General features: G+C 33.9%; 1 protein-coding gene across 16 annotated transcripts in view; it reads right to left on the reverse strand.

Annotated features, from left to right (window-relative positions):
* Positions 1-27,891, reverse strand: part of DGKB (diacylglycerol kinase beta) — a 778,174-nt gene that overhangs the window by 511,423 nt on the left and 238,860 nt on the right. For all 16 annotated transcript variants that reach the window (XM_050783046.1, XM_050783047.1, XM_050783043.1 and 13 more), the window contains one exon: positions 24,906-25,004. In XM_050783046.1, the coding sequence (XP_050639003.1) occupies positions 24,906-25,004 (99 nt within the window). The remainder of the gene's footprint in view (positions 1-24,905; positions 25,005-27,891) is intronic.

Raw genomic sequence — 27,891 nt, forward strand, 5'->3', positions numbered from 1 at the left:
CAACTATCACCAGCTGCTATGAATGTTAACTTCTGAAAGCTTGCAGACGTCCCTAAGAATTAACCTTTATCCACAGAAATAGGCTGTGCTAGGAGGCCCTAGAGAATGACTGATTTATATAGGTGAGAAAAGGCCAGCCTTCTTGCCTTAAGTTGGAAACAATCCTATGACAGGATTTTTGCTCCAAAGCCCTAAAGGTACAGGCCAAGGCTAAACTGTCACTATGATCAACTTTCTTGCTTAGAGCTTGCCTCTTCCTTTTTCTGCCTCCCTCCCTCCATTAAAGGTTTTGTTTGTTTGTTTGTTTGTTTGAGACGGAGTGGTGCTCTGTCGCCCAGGCTGGAGTGCAGTGGCCAGATCTCAGCTCACTGCAAGCTCTGCCTCTCGGGTTTACGCCATTCTCCTGCCTCAGCCTCCTGAGTAGCTGGGACTACAGATGCCCGCCACCTCGCCCAGCTAGTTATTTGTATTTTTTTAGTAGAGACGGGGTTTCACCGTGTTAGCCAGGATGGTCTCGATCTCCTGACCTCATGATCCGCCCATCTCGGCCTCCCAAAGTGCTGGGATTACAGGCTTGAGCCACCGCGCCCGGCTCGTTTGTTTGTTTTTTCTAAAGAACTTTTTCTCCCTCCATAAATCACACAAAGCCAAATCTTGGCTTAATGCTCTACTCCTTGGAAACCCACCTAAAAGAGTGCAATTTGATTTAGTAAGGATAGCAAGAACAATATCATATCTATGTTACAGTCAGAAGTTACACTAATGTGGGCTGAGAAGGAAGAGAGGAATGTGACACAGTGAGTGTATCTACACACCTGCACAAACATACTTATGGCTATGTGAAGAACCAGACAAGAGTCAGCATGCAAATACAGGCAATAGAATTGCACAGGAGAAGGACAAACAGCCCTTTCACTAGAATGAGTTCTACAACACACTAACAGTAAAAACAATATTGAACTACTGGACGCAAATCATGACCCTGTTTAGTACTCACTTATGTAAGTGTGCTGGATTATACCTTGTCTGGGTTTTTCCTATTGTAAATTAGGAAATTGATATTTTATTAAAGATTTGTGACAAATACCATGAAGGGAGAAAAACGTGGAATTCCAGGAGAATTAAGGCAGAGAATACTAGAATGAAAGAAATCTGAAGAATATACGCATTGGGTGACTCAAGGATGTCGAAGAAATGATAATTAAGGGAAGTAATTCGAAAATATTTGTGGTCAAGATAACATGAGAGTAATGTAATGAAGAATAGATCACTAGGTACAGAGCTGTAACCTTCCAGGGTTTGGGTTTCCTTGGGCAAATAAGGCTGAATAAGCCAAAGTTCTTTAGAGTATTAGCAATAGAATTTCAATGATAGATTTTTATTAACTAGACTGGACAGCAAGGTGCGGTCATGGAAAGCTCAAGATAACTATCATTATTCCACATAAAGGGGAACATGGGTTGAACTAGGGAACAAAGACAGGAATGAGACAGAGATTGTGGTATTATTTACAAAATTGATGTGTGGACCAAAAGTTATATGTGACTTAATTCTTCATCAGGTTCCGTAAAAGTTGAGAATAAGCAAGCCATATTTAATAGTAAAACAAAAGAAGCCATGCACATAAATACTTTCTGATCACCACTGTTTCAGCAGGAATCATTAGAACTACAGGTTACCCTTGCAAGGGGAAATTTATCTTTCAATGTCTAGTGGTGGTTAAGAATGTCTGGTTTTGACTGCATTCAAAATTTAAAAATTAAAAGATAAAAATGATACAAAGCATTTGTTTCCAGTGTAATGCTATTAGATCTAGATATATGCCTTGCACAACCCCAAATTTCTTTGAAAGGTGAAAGTAGAAGATATATTATATCAACATAGTTCACATATTTGGGAGTTTTTATGCTATAGTTTGTGGCAATTTAGTTTCACCCATGTTTAATGAGAATAAGAAGTTTTGCACATTCTTGCCAACACTGGGTATTATCAATTTTAAAAATATTTGCCAAAGTGGATAGAAAAATTAAATCTCATTGTGTTAATTTATATTTCTTCATTACTTTTTACAATACAGGAATTTGTTTTAGAATATAGCTATGGCATTATACAATACAAAGATTTGTTGTTGCTATTGTTATTGTTGTTGCTATGATCCTTATCTTTAACTGGATTTGTAAGTTTTGGGATTTAGCATTTTCTTTAAAATAAATTTTCATTGCTCAAGGCAGTCAACATTTTATCTTCCTTGTTTTGGGGAAAAAAAAGAAAAGGCCATGCCTAGGTGAAAATTAAATCTTTAATTCACGTTTGATTTTTTTTCTAATAGATGTAATGCAGAATTTGCCTTACTTTATTTTCATGTGGTTATACAATAATCCTGACACTGTTGATGCTCCACCAGATTTCATTTATGACTTTTATTACAGACTACATAATTACATGTAGTTCAATTTGTCTTTAGACTTTCTATCACATCTTTACAATTTTTAGAGCCATATTATTTTTATCATTGCAAATTTAACAAACATATTTTTAAGATTTTTTGTTAGAATAAGCATTATCTTATTACTCTTCCTTTTTAAGATTTTATAATGTTTATGTACATTTATTCTTCCATGCAAAATTAGAAACCATTTTGTCCAGCCAAAAAATTGCATGCAAATTGCACCAAGTAGATAAATTAATTTGAAGTGACATAGGTTCTTTTTCATTCAGTTTAATTTTCTTTACACTTAAGAGAACAATTTAGTTTGTTTAGTTTTTTGTTTGTTTGTCTGTCTGTTTTGCTTAGGGATAACATGATCTCTTTTCACTTTGTTGCCATTCTCCACAGTAGTAAAAGGAGATTTTCTTCATCCTCTTCTCCAGATTACTTATTTAGTTGTCCTCAATGTTGATTTTTGCCTTATTCTAATACAGATATGCTAAGACATTATTTTTTTCTATGCTCTTTCTTAATTCTTTTGTTTCTTTCAAGGCAGTGCATTATAAAGCAAACATTTTCTTTAGTATTCTTGACCATCTAAAACAATTGCTATTGACATTTTCTTCTGCTTGGTGCAATAAAACTTTATGTATGGCATTCATCTCACTATTATCTGCTATCCTTCTTTATTTTTGAGTTGTATAGCTATTAGTATTTTATTTGGCAACAGGTAGACTCTTTAATACCAAAATGCACTTGGGTCATAAACCATCAGTCTGCATTGGCAGTTGTTATAAAAGAGAAAAATCAAAGGAAACGAACACAACTACACTGATTATTGCAATATTGTTTAGGTGCTGTCCAATAAAGAAACAACTTCACACAGAAAAATTAACCTCAGGTCTCAGTAACCACAAAATAATAAAAAATATTTTCTCTAATTGAATACAATCAAGCCTATAATATTTATTTTTGCTAAAGCTACCAAGAAACTCAGGGAAATTCTGAAAAAGTACCTCTGTTAACTTTGAATGGTATTACAAAATAAATTTGAGTTTTAACTTAATTTTGGCACAAACTGACTATATTTTATTTTGCTGCATATGGTATATTATATAAGCTGTTTTGAATACTGTTAGCAATAACTTGTAAAATAATTTAAATCATTCATGAATATATAATTTACCATCCTCACTTCAGAATCAGACATATATAATACTCTTTGTTTTAAGTCTATTTTTAAAATTTAGCTTTTAATACATTTCAGTCTCTCTTTGGATAATGCTCATGTATGGCTATATGTTTAAGATTTCCAGACACCATCAAGATGGCTGACTAGAGGAACCTAGCACTCATCTCTTATGCAAAGAAGGGCTACAACAGCAAATAAATAACCACAAATCAAATGGAGCATCTAAAGGAGAACACAAATTCAGCAAGAAAATGATGAAGACCTTCTAAGACATAGAAACTCCTGATGGCACCATAAAAATAAAAGCAAAGCAGATAGCCAGGATCAGCATAGAGGTAGGAGAGACTCTTCTTTGCAGGGAAAAGGTAGGTGGGAGATTCCCCAGCCGTCTACATTCCCATCATAGATGTCTGGAATCCTAGGGAGAGAAAAGTCCCTCTACCCTCACAGACCCTGAGCCTAGCACAGAGTGTTTCCTGGAGTTCACATGACTGTATTGTTCCAGAGAGGAAATTCAAGCTGGGTGCCTCACACTTCTGTGACCCAAGCTGACACATCACGGCATTATTTTGAGAGAAGAACCATCACCAGAATACATTCTGAGTTGGGCCAATAGCCCCTGTATCTCCACATCCATAGTATTCCATTGATATTCCTCCACATCCACTGAGAAGGCTACAGTCTCATGAAACCAACTGGAACAGGTGGTACAACTGTGTCCTCAGTATCTGAGCCCATGTAGCTCCCTGTACTCCAGAAAATAGGTGATCTAAAAACTTAGGAAGGCTGCCTCCAGGACATAGGTAGCTGAAGCATGTGCTCACCAGAGCTTGAGAGCCACCTGTCTTATCTGCCACCACCAAGAGTGACCTCTCCCTTTCTAGCAGTGGGGCCACCACATGTCCATATGCAATGTCAATAACCTGCAAAACAGCTTAACTGAGGTCCACTGCCAATGCCCCAGTGTGTGCTATCCAGGGGCTCAAGACCATCCTCCTCAGGAATTGCTGCAACTTCAACCCCAAAACACTGACCACTCCAATAGCCGGGCTGCTGTGCACCTTTGCACACCATTTAGGAGCCAGAGGAGTGGACCAACCTACTGCAACCAACACCCACCCATACCTGCAAATATGCCCTAGGATCCTGAAGACTAGCCTACCTGGGCTTTCCCAAAGAAAGTTATGACACAGCCTCCACAAACAACTTCAGCCTAAACTACCAAGTAAATCACATATGCTACTGATTTGATTACAGCAAAAAAAAAAAAAAAAAAAAAAAAAAAAAATCATATGGAGAATACATTACTGTACCTACCTAAAACCAAAACCGAAGGACTCTACCTAACTGACTCTACAGATATATCTATAGGAAAAAAAGTCTTACCCCATGAAAGCTACTTCATAAAATTGAAAGAAGTGGCAGCTATACCAGAGATGTAGATATCAGTGTAGAGATGCAAGAAACATGACAAAGCAGTAAAACATAACACCTCTAAAGGAAAATAATTATTCTGCAGTAACAGACCACAAATATAAAAAAATCTATAAAATACTTGAAAAGGAATTCAAAATAAATCTCTTTCAAAAATTCAGTGAACTACAAGAGAACACAGATAAGCAACACCGTGATATCAAGAAAAGAATTCAGGATCTGAATGAGAAATTCAACAGATATACAACAGAAATTATAGAACTGAAGAATTCAATGATAACATAAAAAATACAGTTGAGAGCTTCAACAATAGACTTGTCATACAGAAGAAATAATTTCTGAGCTTAAAGACAGATCTTTTGAAGCATCCTAGTCACACACAAAAAAAAAAAAAAAAAGAGAAAAGGAATTTTTAAAAAGAGTGAAGAAACTCTATGTGACGTACAGGAGAACATTAAGCAAACACATTTTTAAATTCTGGGAGTTCCAGAAAGAGAATATGGGGAAAGGCATGGGAACCTATTGAATAAAATAATATTTGAAAATATCCTATGTCTTGGGAGATAAGTAGACATCCAGATACAGGATGCTCAAATATCTTCAAATAGACTTAAATTTAAAAGGTCCTATTGATAGTGACAGGAGACAGACAAATTCCTAGGCAGACAGGGATGGGTCCCCAGTGAAACCCAACCTTCAAGCCAAGGACAGTTTAAAGCCTGAAAACCAAGCTGCCAGTTCCAGATAGAGTCCACAGCTGGCATGAGAACTTCTATCTCCATCTCACCCACTTGCTCTTGATTGGTTCCTTCTGAATGATGTCTTTTAACCAATCAAATGATACTTTTTTCAAGACTGCCCATGAACCCATCAGCATGCATTCCCCCATTCTAAGCCCATAAAAACCCCAGTCGCAGACTCACAAATGGCTACCTGTTTTGGGGTCCTCTCTCGTTCCCAAGAGCTTTCCTTCTGTGGCTGAATACAATTCTACTCCACCTTACTCACTTTCCAGTGTGTGGATACCTTGTTCCTTTTGGTCATAGACAAAAAACTGGAAATCCTTGAACTGCAGGAGCAAAAGAGCTGTAATGTTCCTGCTTGCTGAGCTGCAGGTGGTGAGAGTAAAGAGTAGTAACATTCTCTGCCACTTGTTGAACAATGGAGAAGAAGTCACTGGGTGCCATCCTCTCCTGCTTGCTGAATAATGGGAGCAAAGAAGCCACTGGGTGCCCTTTCTCTCACTCACTGAACTGTGGAAGTGAAAAAGCCACAACACTATCTGAGGCATATTATAGTCAAACAGTCAACAGTCAATGATAACAAGAGAAAAGAATCAAGTCACATACAAGGGAGTTCCCATTAGACTAACAACACATTTCTCAGAAGAAACCATGTAGGTCAGAAGAGCATGAGATGATATACAAAATACTAAAAGAAAAAAAAAAAAAACCTGTCAGCCAAGAATACTCTACCCAGCAAAACTATCTTTAAGAAATAAAGAGTAAAGTTTTCTCAGACAAGCAAAAACTGAGGGAATTCATCACCACCAGACTGGATATACAAGAAATACATAAGAGAGTTCTACATCTGGAAGCAAAAGGATGATATCTGCCATTATGATAACAAAGGAGAAAGACAAGGAATGAAATGTTATTCCTACAGAAAACCAGCAAACTGCAAAAAATAAATAAGAGAGAAAGAGAGAAACAAAACAATCAGAAAACAAATACCAATGGGGCAGTAGTTAGTCTTCACCTATCAACAACTATGAAGAGGTTTAATTCACCAATTAAAAGATAGAGATTGGCTGAATGAATTAAAAAACAAGATCCAACTATATGCTGCCTACAAAAATCTCACTTCACTTGCAAAGACACACATAGACTAAAAGCAAAGGAATAGAAAAAGATACTCCAATGCAAACTGAAACCAAAAGTAGGCAGGATTATCTATATTTATATTAGACAAAGTAGACTTTAAGTCAAAAAACATAAAACAAGACAAAGAAAGTCATTAGATAAAAATCAAGTGGTCAATTCAGTAAGAGGATATAACAATTATAGAAAAATAAATAAACATATACATACACACTCTATATTGGAGACCATAATACAATAATAGCTAGAAACTTCGATGCCCCACATTGAGTATTAGACAGATAATCTAAACAGATAATAAATTGTAAAATATTGGACTTAAACTATACTATAGACCAAATGAACCCAGTAGATTTTTACAGAGTATTTCATCCAACAGCTGCAGAATACATATTATTCTCCTCAGGACATGGGACATTTCAATGATAGACTATATCTTAGACCTCAATATAAATCTCAAACATTTTAAAACATCAAAATTCTCTCAAGTATCTTCTTGGAACACAATAAAATAAAATCAGAATCAATATCAAGAAGAACTTTGGAAATTGTACAAACACACGGAAATTAAACAATATGCTCCTGAATGACAAACAGGTCAATGAGGAAATTAAGAAGAAAGTAAAAAAAAATTCTTGAAAACATGAAAATAGAAATACCTATGAGATAGAGCAAAAGAAGTACTAAGAGGGAAGATTATACCAATAAACACTTATATCAAAAAATTAAAATATTTAAAATAAATAACCTAACAATACACCTCAAGGACCTAGAAAAGCAAGAACAAATTAAATTCAAAATTTGTAGAAGAAAAAAAAATAAAGATTAGAGCAGAACTAAACAAAATAGAGACTAAAAAATTACAAAAAGTCAACAAAATGAAAAGTTAGCTTTCTGAAAAGATAAACTAAAATGACAATTAGTTAGACTAAGAAAAAAAATAATGAAAACCTCAATAAAGAAAACCAGAAACATAAAAGGGGACATTACAACTGATACCACATAAATACAAAGGATCATTAGAAACTGATATGAACAACTATACACCACCACACTGGGTAATCTAGAGGAAATATATAAATTCCTGGAAAACTTACAACCTGCCAAAATTGAACCAGGAAGAAATAGAAAATCTGAACAGACCAATGACAAGTAACAAGACTGAATCATTAATAAGAAGTCTCCCAAAAAGAAAACAACAACAACAAGGCCCAGGACAGATAGTTTTACTGCTGAATTCAACCAAATTTTTAAAGATAAACTAAACTAATTATTTTTAAATTGTTCCAAAAAACAAAAAAGTAGACCATTCTTCCTAATTCATTTTAAGAGTACAGCATCATCCTGATACCAAAACAGAACATAGACACAAAACAACAACAAACTACAACAACGAACTTCAGGCCAATATCCCTGATGAATATGAGTGTAAAAATCCTCTACCAAATACTAGCAAACCAAAATCAACATCACATTAACAAGATAATTCACCATGATCAAGTGGGATTTATTCAACGGTTGCAAAGATGGTTTGTATATGCAAATCAATAAATGTGATATATTACATCAATAGAATAAAGGAAAAAGTCTTAAAATTACCACAATAGAAATCAAAATAAAGAGTTTCATAAAACTTCATCCTAAAATTTCTTCATCATAAAATCTCTCAAAAATTAGACACAGAACTAGATATGACCCTACACAATAAAGGCCATTTATGACAAACCCACAGCTAACATTATACTGAACAGAGAAAAGCTTAAAGCATTTTCTACAAGAAGGAACAGGACAAGTATGCCCACCTTTACCACTCTTATTCAAAATAGTAATAGAAAACCTAGGCAGAGCAATTTGTCAACAGGATGAAATAAAGGGCATCCAAATTGGAAAAGAGGTTGTCAACTTATCCCTCCTTGTAAATGAGATAATTTATATATATATAAAAACCTGAAGACTTCACCAAAAACTCCTATGACTAATAAATGAGTTTAATAAAGTTGCAGGATATAAAAATTAACATGCAAAAAAATCATTACTATTCCTATTTACTAAAAACAAGCTAACTGAAAAAGAACTGGAGAAGGCAATCTCATTTATAATAGCTTAAATAAAATAATAAACTACTTAGGAATAAACTTAACCAAGGAGGTTAATATTCTCTAAAATTAAAACTGCAAAACACTGATGAAAAAAATTGAAGGGGACATAAAAATCAAAAGACATCTCATGCTCATGGATTAGAAGAGTTAATATTGTCAAAATGACCATGCAACCCAAAGCAATTTATAGATTAAAAGTAATCCCTATTAAAACTTGCAATTACTTTTTTCTTCAAATAAATAAGGAAAATATCCTAAAATTTGTATTGAACCACAAACAAATGCAAGTAGTCAAAGTAATACTGAACAAAGGGAGGAATCACACTATGTGACTTCCAAGTGTATCACAATGCAATAGTAACCAAAACACAATGGCATTGCTATAGAAACTTACACACAGACAAATAGAACAGAACACCCTGAAATAAATCTGTGTATTTACAGTCAACTCACTTTTGACATAGGGTCTAAGAATATACACTGGGGAAAAGACACCCTCTATAATAAATGGTGTTGAGAAAACTGGATATTCATATGCAGAGGAATAAAACCAGATCCCCATCTTTCAGCAGATCCAAAAATTGACACAAAATGTATTAACAACTTAAATGTAAGACCCAAAACTATAAAACTACTAGAAGAAAGCAGAGGGGGATTTCTTTGGGACACTGGTCTGAGCAAAGATTTTTATGGATAAGATTACAAAGGCACAGATACCAAAAAGAAAAATGGACAAACAGGACTATATGAAACTTTTAAAAAGTTTTTGCTCAGAAAAGAAAACAATCACAGCGTGAAGAGACAATCTGTAGATTGGGAGAAAATATCTACAAACTATTTATCTGACAAGGGCTTTTCACCTAGACTATACAAGGAACTCAAGCAACTGAAAAGCACTCATAATAATAGCAATGATCCCATTAAGAGGTGGAAAAGAATCTGAAAGACATGTCTCAAAAGAAGAAATGCAAATGGCCAAAAAGTGTATTAAAAATTATCAACATCACTAATCATTAGGAAAATGCAAATCAAAACCACAATAAGATATCATCTCACACCAGTTAGAATGACTATTATCAAAAGGACAAAAAAATAAGAAATACTGGGTAAGATGCAGAGAAAAAGGAATTCATACATTGTTGGAAGGAATGTTAATTAGTACAACTATTATGAAAAACAGTATGGAGGTTCCTCAAAAAAATTAAAAATAGAACTATCATATAATCCAGGAATCCGATTACTGGGTATTTAGCCAAAGGAAAGGAAACTTGTGTATCAAAGTGACATCTTCACCCCCATGTTTATAATAGCAGTATTCACAATAGCTAAGATGTGATATCAACCTAAATGTCCATCAATAGATGAGTGGATAAAATAATTATGTTATATATACACAATGGAATACTATTCAACCATAAAAAGAAATCGGACCTTGTTATTTTTTGCAACATGGATGAACCTGAAGGGCATTATGTTAACTTAAATTAGTCAAGCACAGAAAGATCGATATCACATTCTCACTTATATATGGGAACTAAAAAACTGAGCTCATGGAAGAAAAGAGTAGAATTGTGGTTATCAGAGTCTGAGAAGTTAGGCATGAGAAGAGCAAAGAGAGAAGCTGGTTAACTGATACAAAATTACAGCTAGATATAATAAATAGGTTATGTTCTATAGCACTATAGTGTGAATACAGCTAACAATAATTTATTGTATATGTTCAAAAAGCTAGAATGGAGAATTATGAATATTTCTAGTACAAAGAAAGGGTAAGTGTTTTAGGTGATGGTTATATTAACTACTCTGATTTAATCTGCATATTTCATACTTGCATCAAAATATCATTCTTCATCCTATAAATAAGTAAAATTATTATGGTAACTAAAGATAAAGTGAAGAAAACAAAAACTGCAAAAAAGCAACCAAAATCATGTAAATACAATTTTTAAAGAATTTTTTATGACTTCATTATTATTTTTGATTTGGGGAATATAAATTTCACAGCAATTTCAATGTACCTTCTAGATGTTACATAGATACCTATGATCTGAACTTAAAGTTTTAGAACATTTCTACCTGTAATAGGTTTTTAGATACTTAAATTTTGTTGTTTGTTCTAGGTTTGAGGTCAGTGAAGAAAACTGACATTTTAAATTAATCATAGGCATGATGGCCTAATTAATTTTCTTGACTGTGAACTCCTGGGTGTCAAGAGTCAATCCATAGGACACCGCATCCTGAATATATTAATATCTCAATTGTTCATTTATTAAAATGAAAGATTTTCATCAGATTTCTTCTTAGCTGAACTTCCAGTTCGTGTCTTATTGGGCTTTTGTTTTGACTTTTCCATATATCATGGCAAACCCAATGTGGCACGAGTTTGTTTTTTGAAAAAAATTATTGCTGCTTACCCTGGGTACAGCTATACATATAGGATATATAGACAGTATATATATAGGATATACACACAAATATCCTATATATACAGTATATATAGGATATATATCCACATACATCCTATATATACAGTATATATTATATATATACACAAATATCCTATATATATAGTAAATATATAGGATATACACACACACACATATCCCTGTTTAAAAAAACCCTTTAAGTATACAACCCTACCTTATGCACTTAGGTAGAAACAAAAACAATTGTGCATAACACTAGAACTTTTTCTTTTAGACTAGACCCTGTTTATAATTATACATATTTTACATAATATAAACTAGTTCAATGTAAAGATAGTTTGTCAGAAAGCAATAAAACCAATATAAGACAATGTAACAGATAAATGGTTGGTTAACCTCCCAAGGGTAAGATGATCAAATCATCAGTTAGTGAGGCTGGGTCCCTTCCAGTTTTCTTATGCTATGTCTCTTTAAAATATATGTACATGTAGAATATTTTAAACCAGAATGGATTTAAACATATTTTATAAATAGTATTAGCACCCTAGTTCTTAATATGTTCCAGAATTTGAATCAGTGAGAATGTAATCCTACACATTTAAAAAATTAAATAAATAAAAAGCAGCTATTCTTTATGAATAATACCATGAATCTGAGTCTGAGTTAGATTTCCAAAATATGGAAAAATGAGGTTTCTTTTTGCCTATCATTACTATGATGACAATTATGAATTGATCTATAATGAATATTAATTAAATGAATATTAAGTAATGACACTGATGAAACATTTATTGAGAGCTGACAATGTGCTTTATCCCTGCTCTTTCAACAAAAAAGAATGTTGCATAGGCACAAACCTTCGGTAGATGACATAGGATTTCAAGAAAATAGATGACTTCAGTAACTTTGCTTAAAGGTTAAAGAGGTAAATTTAAAAGAAGGGTGAAACAGCCATAATGATGTGAAATAAAAGTTGAAGCTCAGTGCAGTATGATACATCCTTAGTTATATGTTCACACCTCCCAACCAGACTCTGCATTTCTGGAAGTTTTATAACTAGCCTAGAAACAATATTACAGAGAATTCAAATTTCAAATTTCAGAATCACAGAGGATTTGAGTATTTCCCATCCTCCTTGAATTAGCTGATGTGTAGCATTGGGATTGTCATGATCAACTCTTGCTGATTAGAATTAAGTCTAATGAAAAAATATACAGAAAGTTTCCATACTACTGGAGCTGTGAGAAAGACACATATACCATACTTCTACTTCCTAACAAACTTTCTGACATTGCTGAGAAATAATGACTTAGTTAAACACATGCTCTAAGGAAAGATTTAACATACTCTATGCTATTTAAGACTTAATCACCATATTTACAATGCATAATTTAGTAGAATTCTTAAAATTGTGGAAGAGCAAGCAACATCGGAAGAAGAGGAGAAGTTAATATGACATATGGTTTTCTGAGGGTGTTATAGGTAGAGATACGTAGATCGCTCCTTCAGCAACATCACAACTTAGCCAAGTTTTCAGAGTTACAGTGAAGAAAAAAGAGATGTAGAACTGGAACCATTTTAAGTTTCAGCAACACGGATGGTATTGGAGGTCACTATGATAGGTGAAATAAGCCAAGCACAGAAAGATTAATATAACATGTTCTCATTCATATGTGGGAGTTAAAAAGTTAATTCCATGCAGGTAGAAAGTAGAATGATGGTTATCAGAGGATGGGAAGAGTTTGCATGTTTATGGAGTAGGAGGATAAAGAAAGGTTGGTTAATGGATACAAACACGTGGTTAGATAGAAGAAATAAATTTTAATATTCAATAGTAGAGTAGGATGACAATAGTTTCACACATTGTATGTTTCAAAATAGCTAGAAGAGAGAACTTCCCAACATAAAGAAATAATAAAATACTCAAGGTGATGTATACCCTAAATACCCTGACCTGATCTTTACACATTTTATGCATGTTATAAAATATTACATGTACCCCATAAATATGTACAAATATTATGTATCAATAAATAATAAAATTTATAATTTTATATTTATAATTTTAATAAATATTTATAATTTTAAAAATTATGTTTACAAGAGTAAAACAGGATTAATTCATTTGAAAACTAAACAATATTTTAAAATATACATTTTCAAATAGTTTTGTTGTCCTTTCTGTGAACTAATAAGCTTCATAACTTATTTTGATGATATTTTTATTAACTCTATTCTTGCTTTTTAAAATTTTACTTTAAAGTTCTGGGATACATGTGCAGAATGTGCAGGTTTGTTACACAGGTATACATGTGCCATGGTGGTTTGCTGCACCTATCAACCTATCATCTAGGTTTCAAGCCCCATATACATTAGGTATTTGTCCTAATGTTCTCCCCCTCCTAACCCCCGACCCCTCGACAAGCCCTGGGGTGTGATGTTCCCTTTCTTGTGTCCATGTGTTCTCATTGTATCAACTCTATTCTTAAAGGTTCATCAGATATTATAACAAGAGAATGTATTCCAGGAAGAACACACCATAACTGGTCTAAAGGGATATAGTGTTGCACATGTTCATTGTTTCACATCCCATCATTTCCTGCTAATGGATAGTAATAATATAGTTAAGTTCAAAAGTGAGATAAATAATCATCTAAAAATGATTTCAAAATTGTAAATAAGTTTCTATTCTAAGGCAAATTTTCTGTTTTAGGAAATATTTAATCATTATTTTCTTCATTAGGAATGGTTTTATAGTACAGAAAGAATTAAACAACTGTAAAAGCTAAATCATTTGTAGGACAAAATAACACAGTGTGGGAAAAATGATCCTTTGCACTTTTGAGTAGAGAACGGCCAGAAGAAACTATTCTTCATAAAGATGTTCACTATCATGTTACTTATAATCACACAATGAGGAATTGAAAAGATGCTAGATAAAAACAGTTTCAACTAAAATATGACATCTTTACTTAATGAGATTATGCAAGCATTAATAGTGATGTCCCATAGTATGTGGAAATACATAAACATTTAATGATATCAAGTTAAGTGTTAAAATAGAATGCCACATGGTATATTCAGGTAAACTTTAAAAAGGTGAAAAAAATCTAAAAACCAGGAAGGTAATTTTAATAGTGTTTCTATTTATATATTAATTGTGATTCTTCTTATATAGCTGTATCACAGGTTTTTAAGTGTTTACATTATTTTTCTTTATTATTTTAAAATTTTTTTGAGTACATAGTTATGGTATAATAAAATGTTAAAATTCACTTTTCAAATTACAGCATAACACTTATAATAGCAATATTAGATGATATCCTAGCACTCACCACCAGCTATGCATAGTTGTTAGCAATTTTCATGAATTAACTCATTTGATTTTATTTATAAATGGAATGCAGAGGGACAAAATGTTAATAGCTTGCTTCTTATCACAAAGCTAGTGAAAATCCCAGGATTAAAATACAAATGGTATATTGCCAGAGTTCTAAGGTGACTGAACCAATTTACTCTCTCACTTGCAATGGATGAACAATTTGGCTCCATCTTAACAAAGCTTAGGCTTTTTAATGTGCTTGTATCATTCTCTTCAGTGTCTAGTGTTATCTCCTGATATTTAATATCAATTTTCTTGATAAGTAATAATGGTGAGTACATATTCATATGTTTATAGGTGATTTATAAATAGACTTAGTTCAAATGCCTGTTTAGGTCCCTTGCCCTTTTCAATTGAATTGTTTGCTTATTATTGATTTATATAAATTCTTTTTATATTTCATACACAAGTCATTTGTCACCATTCTGAAACTATTGGATGGAAATGACTTGCCCACAGATTAGGAGTTCATGCTAGAACTCTGGACTCTAGCCTTCTACACTTTCTGGCTATCATTAGTCTCTCTTCTTTCTTTCTCTTCTTTCTTTCTTTTCTTTCCGTCTCTTCTTTCTTTTCCCCTCCTTTCCTTCCTTCCTTCCTTCCTTCCTTCCTTCCTTCTTTTCTTCCTTCCCTCCCTCCTTCCCTCCCCCACTTCCTTCCTTCCTGCCTGCCTGCCTTCCTTCCTTCCTCCCTTCCTTTCTTCCTTCCTCCCTTCCTTTCTCTCTCTCTCATCAATCTTCCACACTTCTCCTCTTTTCTCAAACTTTTCACTGGACTCTCTGGAACCATTGTGCAATAAAACAAATTATCCTCTCCTCTCCAAATGATTGCCACTTTTGCTAATAACACTTCTGAAAAGAGGCAGCTCCCTCTCCCAATCCTTTCAAGTGCTATAGTTTTAAGGGCAATATATTGGCCTTCCATCAAAATTACCACTTGTCCAGCTCCAAAGTAGATTCTCTTTACGTTCGAGGTTCATGAAATCTAATAGTTCTCCTCTCTACCCTTATTCATACTGTCAAGTAAAAACTAATTTTAAGACTCTGCAACTATCCTGGGTGGTTTTAAGGATAACATCCAATAAGCCATTCTCAGAGTTCCCTTACTTTCTAAAATCTAATGAACATCCCCTGCATATCAGTTGAGCCACTCAGATTCATGGCTGCATATTGGATCTCACCATCATCTGAAAATAATCTATTTTGAAATCACATCAAATCCTAATATTCTACTCTCTGCTACAGTTTTCTCTCCTGGTTACCTAATTTTCTTCCTCTGTTGGTGTATCTTGACTATTCACATTGCAATCTCCCACTGATACTCTCATATCTCTTCTGCTCCCTGTTTTACATTTATTTTACACCACATTGCTAGCAAAGATGTCTTCCTACAACACAAAGTTAATCATTTAAGCTCATATTTATATTGGATAAAGCCAATCTCCTTGACAAGACAGGCCAGGAAGCCATTATCTTGGACCTCCCTCTCCAGCCTCACCCTTACACATAACCTTTAAAAAATATTTTGGAGTTTCATGATCACACTATGTACTATCTTGTCACTGAGACTATTTATGTAAATGTCACATTACAATTTGCTTCAAAATACTTATTTATGCTCAGACATTTACTGTTTACCCTTAGGATGGATTAAGAGTCCCACCTCTAGAGCTCCTATAAGTGAATATTTATCACACCATAATATTTAATCTCTTTGGATGCTTCATCTAGTTTACTCTGAATTGCAGGAGAGAAGAGAACTGCTCTTATGTGGATGTTTAGCTCCAGTGACTTTAGTAAAAATTAATGGGAAGAAAAAGGAAGAAAACAAAGAAGGAAGGAAAGAGGAAACAGAGGAAGTATAAACAGTAGGAAGCTGGCACTGCAGATGTTGTATATAAAATAATGCAATGATCTTTAAGGTACCTTTAAGAAATAAAAATCACAATTTGTATAAAACAATGGTTACTTATATATTATACAACTTCAACTTTAAATAATCAGCATATTAAAACTATGTCATTCATGATTCCAATTTATCGACACTAAAATATTGATATTGATATGGAAAAAATGGCTAAGTAATTAACCTCTTTGTTAGAGAATTAAGAACCTTGCTCTTCAAGATAGATTGTGTTATTGGCAAGAATATGGATGGAGCTAGAGGCCATTTTCCTTAGGAAACTAATGTAGGAACAGAAAACCAAATACCACATATTCTCACTTATAAGTGAGAGCTGGATGATGAGAACACATGGACAGATAAAGGGCAACAACGACGGAGGGCGGAGGGTGGGGGGAAGAGGATGAGGAAAAATAACTAATGCGTAGTAGGCTTAGTACCTGGGCGATGAAATAATCTGTACAACAAACCCCCATGACACAAGTTTACCTATATAATAAATCTGTACATGTGCCCCTGAACCTAAAAGTTAAATTAAAATAAGAACATTGTTTTTAAATTATAACACAAAATGCGTACACACAGAAAACAAAACTAAATCATGGAGGTAAATACAACAGAAATGATTTTTGTGATAATCTGCTCGAGTTTACTCTTCAAAGTTTAAAATGTGATTTTGTCATGAGATATCTCAAGTCTTCTTTTTTTTTAATTTATTTATTATTATTATACTTTAAGTTGTAGGGTACATGTGCATAACGTGCAGGTTTGTTACATATGTATACTTGTGCCATGTTGCTGTGCTGCACCCATCAACTCATCATTTACATCAGGTATAACTCCCAACGCAATCCCTCCCCCCTACCCCCTCCCCATGATAGGCCCCGGTGTGTGATGTTCCCCTTCCTGAGTCCAAGTGATCTCATTGTTCAGTTCCCACCTATGAGTGAGAACATGCGGTGTTTGGTTTTCTGTTCTTGTGATAGTTTGATAGTGGCAGAATTAATTGAACAAAAGCCCCTCCAAAACTGAAAAATAATTACATAAACGTGCACTCTTATAGAGCCACTTTACCTTATAAAAAAGATATAAAACTTAGAATGAATATAAAACTAAAATATAATTCTAGAGAAATTGAACAGATTTGTAGCTTACTCTATGAGATTACTCTAAAATCAAAGGGATTCTATAGGCCTAGTTCATCTATTTCTGTGACTTCACAAATTTATGTACTATCAAAAATAATTTTAAAAGTATGAACTTAAGCCATTATAGAGAAACAGAAGAGAAACTTATGAATAGAATAGTAATAAAGTTATATAATAAAACATACAAATAAATAACGTATATTCCAACATCATAGTTCAATGTTAGTATAAATTTAACTGTAAGCTTCTTAACTACAAAAAAAATGAAACATGATGGTAATGACAGATGAAGTCTAAGAGATAACACCATGATAAACAGAATTGAGAAGAACTTTTGTCAGGTAATGAAGGATTTTCCAACATACCTTTTTTTTGATAAAATAGGGAGTTTTATATGATTAATTTTAAAAAATCCCTTTCATTGCAGGCTGATGACATAATTGTTGAAGCCCAATTTAATTTTAGCAAAACTGCAAAGGGCTAAAACAACATAGACTACATCTGTCTTGAGTTAGGGGTAAATTAGAACATAGAAGAGTGAGTGGCTTGCATATGGCCTCATTAGGCCATATTCCATGTGAGATTATTAAAATTTATTTGCAATGTCATTTTGTTTTGGATTGGACAGCTAAGATTTCAGTGTGTTATCTGTAGCAAGAACCAAGAATGCAGTTTTTAAATATATTCTATTAAAGGCAGAACATCTGTTTTGACAATCAACTGGGAAGGGTTAATGGCCTTTTATAGAAATTAAGCAGCTTATGAGTCTCGATGAGTTGGGATTCATCCTACATTTGTTTGGAAGTACAATAAGGGGAGGATTTAAGGAAATCTATCTTTGTAAACAGTTTCTGATCTGTCTTCAATATGGCAGTAAATGAACTATAGCTATAATTGTTACCAGAACATTTTTTTTTAAAGCATTCTAAGTACCTAAACACAGTTATGGAAAAATCTTGACTAAATCCCACATTAAATAAATTTTAAGTAATACAGGTTTTTGATAGTACTTTCAAAAGATACGGGATGCCAATTACAACCTCAGAAAACTAATTATATATGATGTAGGGAATCATTGTTTAATTTTTATTTGAATGAAAAAAATCATCTGATAATGATTTTAATTTCAGACTACTTGATTTTAACCAATTTTTATGGCAATAGACATTATCAAGGTCAATTATTTGTGGAAGCCATTTGTAGTGCATGCTTATAAAAAGCATTTCATCAGTGCAGAGGAGATGCTTACCTTGCTAACCTCTGGAAATGGTGAGCATATATCTACTGAATCATTAACCTACAGCTTAAAACAACTATTGGGGAGGGATGGAAAGGCTGAGAAGGATGGTACAAATTTTTTTTTAATGACGCTGGAGAAGGTGTTCAAAAATATAAGAAGACATTGGCTATGGATCTTGACCTTGTGATATGTCATTAAGTTACAAGGCTATGTGAGCTTCAACCAGAAATTAAGGACCCACGCTGTATTTATAGAGGTCATTCGATAACCAGTTCCTAACTACAGAGTCAAAGACTAAGGAAAAAAATAAAATAGGCATCTTAAGTTCTTTAATATTTTCTATAATATGATAGAGATAATATCAATATCCACTTTGTATTAACTGAGTCTGAACCTCACTTGCTCCTCTTACAGAAGATTAGCACAAGAAACTGTGGCATACAATTTCTCAAAGAAGAAACTGGTATTAAAAAATAAAAAACAAAACAACATGATATATGTCAGGACTAATGATTTGCTTTAAATGAAGGGCTACAGGTCATGAAGTGTGAAATTATTCCTGGAAAGTTACTGAAGATTCACAGACTGAAAAGGCTCAGAGCCTATCAGCTGGAGCAGATTAAGCAATTTTGTGGGCAGAACAGTTTCATTACTTTGTTTGAAGTATGATCATTTAAATAGTTAATGTGTACAATTGTCAATATTTTTATTCCATGACAAGAAAGTAACCTTTTAATTCTTACTTAGCGAGGTGGGCAAAATTTTAAAGCGAAGTGATTTAGATTGATTTATTAACACATACGAGACCCCAAAGGCTTGAGAGAACAGGTGTACTTAAAGAATTACGAGCAGTTCAATTATCCTTGATTTCCAGTGGATAAAGTACTGTAGGAGAGAATGAGTAGGTTAATCCAGTTAAAGAGCCTTGTTTACCATTTTAGAGCATTTGGGATTCAAATAGGGAATCACCAAAAATATTTTATGACTGAGAGAGACTTATGATATTTGCATTCTTTGAAAGTTGACCCAGGAAGCAGGTTGGGGTGTACAGAAAGGAGGTAGTTCATAAGGAAGCTACTGGGACAATCCTAAAAGAAAATTTGTAAGGCTGGTATATGAGACAGTCACAGTTGGGCTGAAGTAAAGGGGCAGGATTAAGAACATTAAAATAGAATTGAGTAATCTGATATTCCAGAAAAGAAATCAAAAATTCTGCTTAGGTTTCTAGTTTGGGAAAGGTGGGGTGTGAAGGATCCAGTAGCTGAGATATGACAGATAAAATCTCTCTATTGGGATTTGGAGAAAGGGTGGCGATGAAAATCTCGGAGCACAGCTCTGGAGTGATAAACACTCGGGCTCCACTTCTAAATTGCCAAGTACTACTCATGGGACACTGGGAAATTTACTTAACCTCTTTGTTTCTCAGTTTCCTCATATGTAAAATGGAAACAATTATAATGTTTATCTTATGTTGTCACTGTGAAAACAAAATGAATTCATATATTGTGTTACTTATAAATATACTCCTTCATAATCTCAATTCCTACCTCACTCACTCTCAACCTGACACCATTATCCTTGATTCCAACAACCTTTGACTTCACTGTAATTTACAATGTACTATTCCTAAAATCTATTACTGTACCTCATATTTAATGTCCTTACTTCCCTTATTTCCAGCTTAAATTCCATGGTTAAGCCTTACAATTACTCCTTTGCATATATTCTCAACTCTCTGGCTGCCCTCTCTGTATATCACATTTGCCAAAAAACACAGTCACATGAAGACTGGGCTATGCCTATTCCATTCATAAAGCTGGAATGTAACTAGATAAATATGAATGAATATGAGTAGAGACATATACTCATCCAAGCTGACTGGAATTGTATACTAAATGGATGATTACTAACCAGAGGTAGCTGCTCTTTTCTCCTTGAAAATCACACTGTTTCTTTGATCCATTTTGTTCCCACAGGCTTCTTATACATCTTGCACCATCCTCACTGTAGCTACTCACCCAGCTTTCTATTTCTTTGAGAAAACAGAAGTGTTATATCTTTTTGCCATTGTTGCCCCCTCAACACAGCACAGACTGTTCCTTTTAAAATATAAGTCAGATAAGTTCTGGTTCTGGTCAGAGTCCTCTAATGGCTTCCTATTTTATTCAGAGTAAAGGCTAAAGATTTTACAATGGCCTAAATTGTCCCACTCAATATAAAAATCTTATGATAACTTTGAACTCCTATTTTTCCTCCTATACACTCAGGGCTAGTCACTAAACCCCCCAATGCCTTTGAGATCCGTCAAGTGTCTACTGCCTCAGAATCTGTCAGTGAAGTTATGTCCCCAGATAGCTACAGGGGTGACTCCCTCAAATCACTCAACTCTACTCAACTATTTCGTCAGTGAATATCTTGACTGCCTCTTTTATCACTGCAAACCAACATTTCTTCTTTCTCTGCTTTGATTTTTCCCTTAACAATTTAAACAAAACCAGTACTTATTTATTGTATGTATTTAAGGCATATGATTACTGTACAATTAATGTTTTGATATTGTTAAATAAAAATTATCAAAGGCCATTGTTTTGGACTGAGCTCCTACAGGAGGTCCCAACAGACCAGACCAAACCAAAATGTAAACCAAACTTTAGTACAAACAACTTGTACTGAAGTGTCACATAATCAAGCTGAAATTTTAAGGAAGCAAACTGATCCCCAAACACATCAGTTGTTTCTGAAAATGTGAAATTCAAGTCTACCTGACTTGGTATAATAAGGATGTAACCTCTGCTTTAACTCTTTACCTAAAGAGTAACCTGAAATAACATGATGTTAAACAATCAGCTTTTGTTTTGTATTGTTGTGTTTCTTGTTCCCACCTTACAAAATCCACTGTTCTAGGTCTAGTGGGAGCTCTCATTCTACTCTGTAGAATGGAGGCTGTCCTAATTCATGAATAAATGCCAATTTGATCTATAAATAAATTTGTTGTTATTTTGTTTTCAATAGTGTAAATATTCATAGTGAAGTGATTATTATAGTCAAGCAAATAAACATATCCATCTCCTCATATAGTTACCTTTGTGTGTGTGTGTGTGTGTGTATACACACACACACATACACATATATAGATATAGATATATATACTTTTTTTTGAGACAGAGTCTCACTCTGTCACTCAGGCTGGAGTGCAGTGGTGCAATATTGGCTCACTGCAACCTCCACCTCCTGGGTTCAAGAGATTCGCCTACCTCAGCCTCCTCAGTAGCTGGGATTACAGGCACCTGCCACCACGCATGGCTGATTTTTTTGTATTTTTAGTAGAGATGGGGTTTCACCATGTTGGCCAGGCTGGCCTTGAACTCCTGACCTCAAGTGATCCACCCACCTCGACCTCCCAAAATGCAGGGATTACATGGGTGAGCCACCGTGCCCAGCCATGTTATACAATATTAGCTATAGTCATCATGCTGTACGTTGGATTTCTACACTTATTCATCTTACATAACTGCAATTTTGTACTCTTTGACCAACATCTCCCCAGTCCTCCCCTCTTCATATCTTCAGGAATCAACATTCTACTCTATTTATATATTTTAGTACAACCAGGTACTAAATAATTTATTTATTTTTATTGTTTATTGTCTACATTACCCCTGCTAGAATGTAACCTCCATAAAAGCAAAGATTTACCTTTGCTTTTAATGTTTTCTTTCCTACCTATAATACTGTTTGGCACATACTAGGCATGCAATGAATATTTACTGAAAAATAAAATAATATTTTAGCATAGTCCCTGGGATAGTATACATGTTCAATCAAAAGAGGTATAATTATTTCAGTAATAATAATATATTGGGAATGTTACACTTAAAATAATATGGGTCCTGCAAGTGGCAGTTCTAGGTTTGGAATTTAGGAGGATGAGCTGAATATAAATTAACATGGTAATACAATCAACTGAATAAACAAGATCTCATCGAGAAGAATACTGAGAGAGGAACGCCATGACATAGGACGGTAGAATCCAGGGATGCACCAACATGGGCATGTCGACATTGTGAACCCAGGAAAGATACTGGAAGCAAGTATCCAGAGAAACAGAGAAAGGACCAGGAGTGAGGTATAATGGAAGTCAATGAAAGGTAGACATTTTGGAAGGATGAATGCTCAATAGTCATCACACACTTCAGAGTAGATAGTACCACAAAAATGGTAAACAGCAAACGGTGAGATACAAATCAGTATTAAAACTGTGGGGATATTTAATCATTGGAGATCAATCTTCAGAATAAAAAATGTCTAAAAGTAGCAATGAAAGGTTTTGCAAGATTGTTCAAAGACAAGAAAATTCACATACACATGCTCTTTACATTTGATTCTCTCAAACAAAGAAGTGATAGCATAACAAAAAGAATACACCTTATGTTTGAATTTATATAACTAGGGATTGACATAAGCGGGTCAAGGAGGCAGTCCCCAGACTCAATGAACTGAGGGGGGTCTTTTTGCACAGGCAGATGGATAGTAGGAAGGAATCGCAGATCTCATCTTAGAGTTAACATCTGAGATAAAAAATGCATCTAAACCAATAAAATTGCTGTATTTTAAAAGAAGAATATAAATAATACAAAAATTCTAGAAGTCTTCAAGACAATACTTAAATGAATAAAAACAACACTAAATTAACCTAAAATGTAAAGTATTTATATATGGCTCTCATTATATTTAATTAATCTTATTTACCATAGGATGTCTAACAAACCTTACATGAAGAAAGGAAATTTAGAATTAGTTATTGCTATACTCAGCAATACTGAGGTATTTTCTTTTCCTCTATTTTTGTAGTTTGAGAAAATGAAGAGTTTTTAATAATTTTTTTAAATAAAGGCATTTAAAATACAACCAGTATTTTACAGATATAATTACAAAATGAATCACAAGTGGTACAAAATGAGTAATATGATTAATTTCTAGGTTGACCTTTAGAAAAGTATTTTTCTAACATTTCTTAGTTGTTATAATTTTATTATATCAAATGGAAGTTCCAGCCATTTAATTTCCATGTTGTTTTTTTCAAAATGAGAAGTGCATCATGGATATAAAATAGTTTGTTTTTTGAAATAACTGTTTAACTTTTGAGGCAATTTGGATTTTGAATATGAATATTGTTTGAGTATCTGCTTCTCTTCCTACCAAGGTTCGTTTTTTTCAGAGTTACTTTACTCATGCATTTTCACTTCTATATTTATTGAATTAAGTAATTATTTTGCAGGTAGTTAAATTTATTGTTCAATACAAATTTTTTAGAACACAGCAATAGCAGTGCATAACTTTCTTCATGGTTGTATCATCACTTTAGGTAGCCTCTAACCTAGATGAGAGCCCTCAACGTTGCAGACACACAATGTGCATCTCCAGCAAAATTGCCCATAAGAATAATTTCATTATTCTGGGAAGCTAGATCTATAAAATATATAAAATGTTGAAGTGTTCTGCCTTTACAATTCCTGGTAAGTACAGCATGACTAAGTGATAAAACCTGAGTAAGCTTCAGTTCAAGCATACCGTTCTAAAAAGCGTATTGTGACATGAAGGAAAAAGGAAATATAGTGGGCAAAGGTGTTCTGTTCCAGAGGAATGATGTATTTTAGATCTATATACTTCTACCTTGATTGATGAAAAATTATCTCTAGAAGCTTTTAATGGTATACGATACTGATTAGTCACAGCAACCCTGAGTTATAGCAGAATGATAAGGAAAAACTCACCAGTACCACTGGACAGATTGTTGTGGGTGGTAAAATATGGTCCTTCAAAGGTCCACAGTCACATTCAGGTTTTAGATGAGAAGCACATTTATTATGCAGCTAGAAAAAGAGAAAGGGGGATAGTGTCAAATTCTACATGACAACGTCTAACATGGGGGAAACTATATTTCAATCGAGACACAGCAAACACATTAAAAGTACAATAAAGAAATTATAAGAACAAATAAACAGTCATACAATAATTCGTAATACATTTGTCCTTATATATGTACCCTAAATAAACCATTCAGCAGCTTCTGTGACCCATTCTATACATTTTGTAATTCTCAGAAATGTTTATATTAAAAATGTACTTTAGGTTTTGCACTAAAGAAGCCTAATTTCTTTGACAAACACAAATTATTGTCCATTACAGTTCTTCCTTTGCTTATTTGTTAGCATAATCTTGAAACCACTGTGCCTGTGTATGCTTTTTTTTTTTTTTTTGACCCTCCTGTTTTCTCAAAGTCATTCCAAAGTGCACAGCTCAGTATGGGGCATAATTGATCCCATCATTAGTTTTAACTTTGTAATTCAATATGTAAATGTAACCAGAGATTCATCTCAGTAGGAGCAGGATATAAATAAAAGAAGATGATTATGATTATAAAAATTTGTATATTGTATTTATCAGCTCAACATTAAGTTAGTATATAATCATACAATGTCCTATTTATTTTTTGATATGTATGATCCAAAACTAATATTTTTATTAACCTGGTCATAAGTTTACATGAAGGTGTTATAACATGGTGTTTTAAATAGTGATGTTTTAAAACTGAAGTGTTAGTTTTTTAAAGAATTACACAGATTTGGTAAAATAATACTTGCTTGAAGGCATCTAGAGATTTCTCCCTTCTGTACTATGCATCAATTTGATATGAACTATTCATATTTTAGAAAAAAAATACATTTCAATAAGATAACATGTCATGTTTAAAACAAAAAAGAGCCATATTATTTTTTCATTTTGAATCAAAAGCTACCCCATTTAAGCCTTGGCTGCATTAATTTCCACAACATACATACCTTTGTGAGCAGTTAATTATCAACTAAGCATAGGAGTCTAATGAGTGTTGATTTATTTTTAGTAATAGAACAGTATCAAAGAGGTATTTCTGCCATCCTAGAATCTAAAACTGTTGTCATGCTAGCTCCCTGAATTGGAGTGAAGGTGACTTGCACTATAATTAATGCACACTAGGTTACATTACATGAAATAAAAGTATCTTAACACGTTCATCCATAATTAGCAGCTCTACTTCTCAGGGGCATATAAACTTCTCTATAAAAAAGTGATTTAATCATATTAGGCACTACTGGTCTTTGTCAAGAGTCAAGAAGTATTGAAGATAGAGAAGCAGTTAAATGCACAATAGAACTAAACAAACAGATACTCAGAGCAAATTAAAATGCATAGTTTCCTCAAAATAAAATTAGTGACTGATTTAAAATGTATTATTAATATATTGGACTTAGTAATTAACTTTCTTAGAGTATGCCAAGGCCATGGATGTTTGGATTTAGAGTTAATAGATTATCAAGTATTGGGATGGATCAATTCCCCCCAAAAGATATGTTGAAGTCCTAACTTTTGGGACCTTTGAATGTGAGCTTAATTGGAAATAGAGTCTTTCTAGATGTATTTAAATTAATACGTTAGTTTAGCTGGACCCTAATCCAATGACTGGTGTCCTTATAAGAAGAGGAGAATCTGGAAAGAGAGACAATGGCACAGAGAGGAGAAGGCCATCTGATAACACAGGTCAAGATCTCAGTGATGCACTGTAAGACAAAGAATTCCAAGGATTGCTGGAAACCACCAGAAGCTAGGAAGAAGCAGAAAAAGATTCTTCCAGAAAGCCTTCAGAGGGAGGATAACCTGCTGACATTTGGAATTCTAGCCTCCAGAGCTATGAGTGAATACATTATTGTTGTTTTAGGCACCTATTTCATGGCATTTTGTTACGGCAGCCCTAAAAAACTAATAAACCCAGTACTATGAAAACTGCACTAAAACCAAACAAAGACTATGGATCTTAAGACTCTGCTGCACTATGGATGTCACAGAGAAAGAGCTTTTACTCTTTAATCTTGGGCAACTTTCTTAAAACTGAGAAAACAGACTCTAAGAACTCTCTACAAAAAACAGATCCAAGTTAAAAATCTATTTGTGTTTACAGCAAGAAAGTGTTGAAATATTACTCTTGATTACATTGTAAAGCTAAACATGTGACTCTGAAGGCCACAGGGGCAGGACATACTGAGTCTCATGCCAACACTGACTACAGATGCATAGTCAGAGGCCTCAGCCTCCTCCACGCCTCCATCCATGTGTTTCCAACAATTTGCAACTGATATGGTAAGGGACGACTAAGCTCTCTGTATTGTTATTTGAGGGTTACTGATGTAAGAAAGGATGGCAAAAATAAAATTAATTTAATGATAATTTGGGGGCATTTAGAGTAGTTTCCCAGATGGAAGGAAAGAATCGAAGACTCAGATAGATTCATGCAATAGATGAGCTTACCAGAGTGTGTGTGAAGGGACAACTCTGTATATCGGGGTTTGGGAGTTTCCGAGCATAGGTACTGACAATCGATCCCATGAAATTCTGGCCTTTGCAGAGTCAAATAAAGCTAGGATGGGATTTCCTGGTTTGATTGCCACTGTAGTCCAGATCCCTGAGTTTTGTCTAGGCAGTCATAAGGCACTCCCCCAGACATAGTAGGATCTATAAGTTTAGTAACCATATTATCATCTGTTAAACAGAGTCACACAATGCAAGAAAATTCTCCTAACCAAGAAGACCATACTTGCTAATATGCAGGAATACCTTATGCTTGTATTAAGACTAGAATCTGGCAGCTAATAAATATATTTGCATAACCATCAACATTATGACGTTGTTTGTAGCTAAGAGTGTTAAAACTGAGGACATCACGGT

This window comes from Macaca thibetana, chromosome 3 (assembly GCF_024542745.1).
Source record: "Macaca thibetana thibetana isolate TM-01 chromosome 3, ASM2454274v1, whole genome shotgun sequence".
NCBI classification, from domain to species: domain Eukaryota; kingdom Metazoa; phylum Chordata; class Mammalia; order Primates; family Cercopithecidae; genus Macaca; species Macaca thibetana.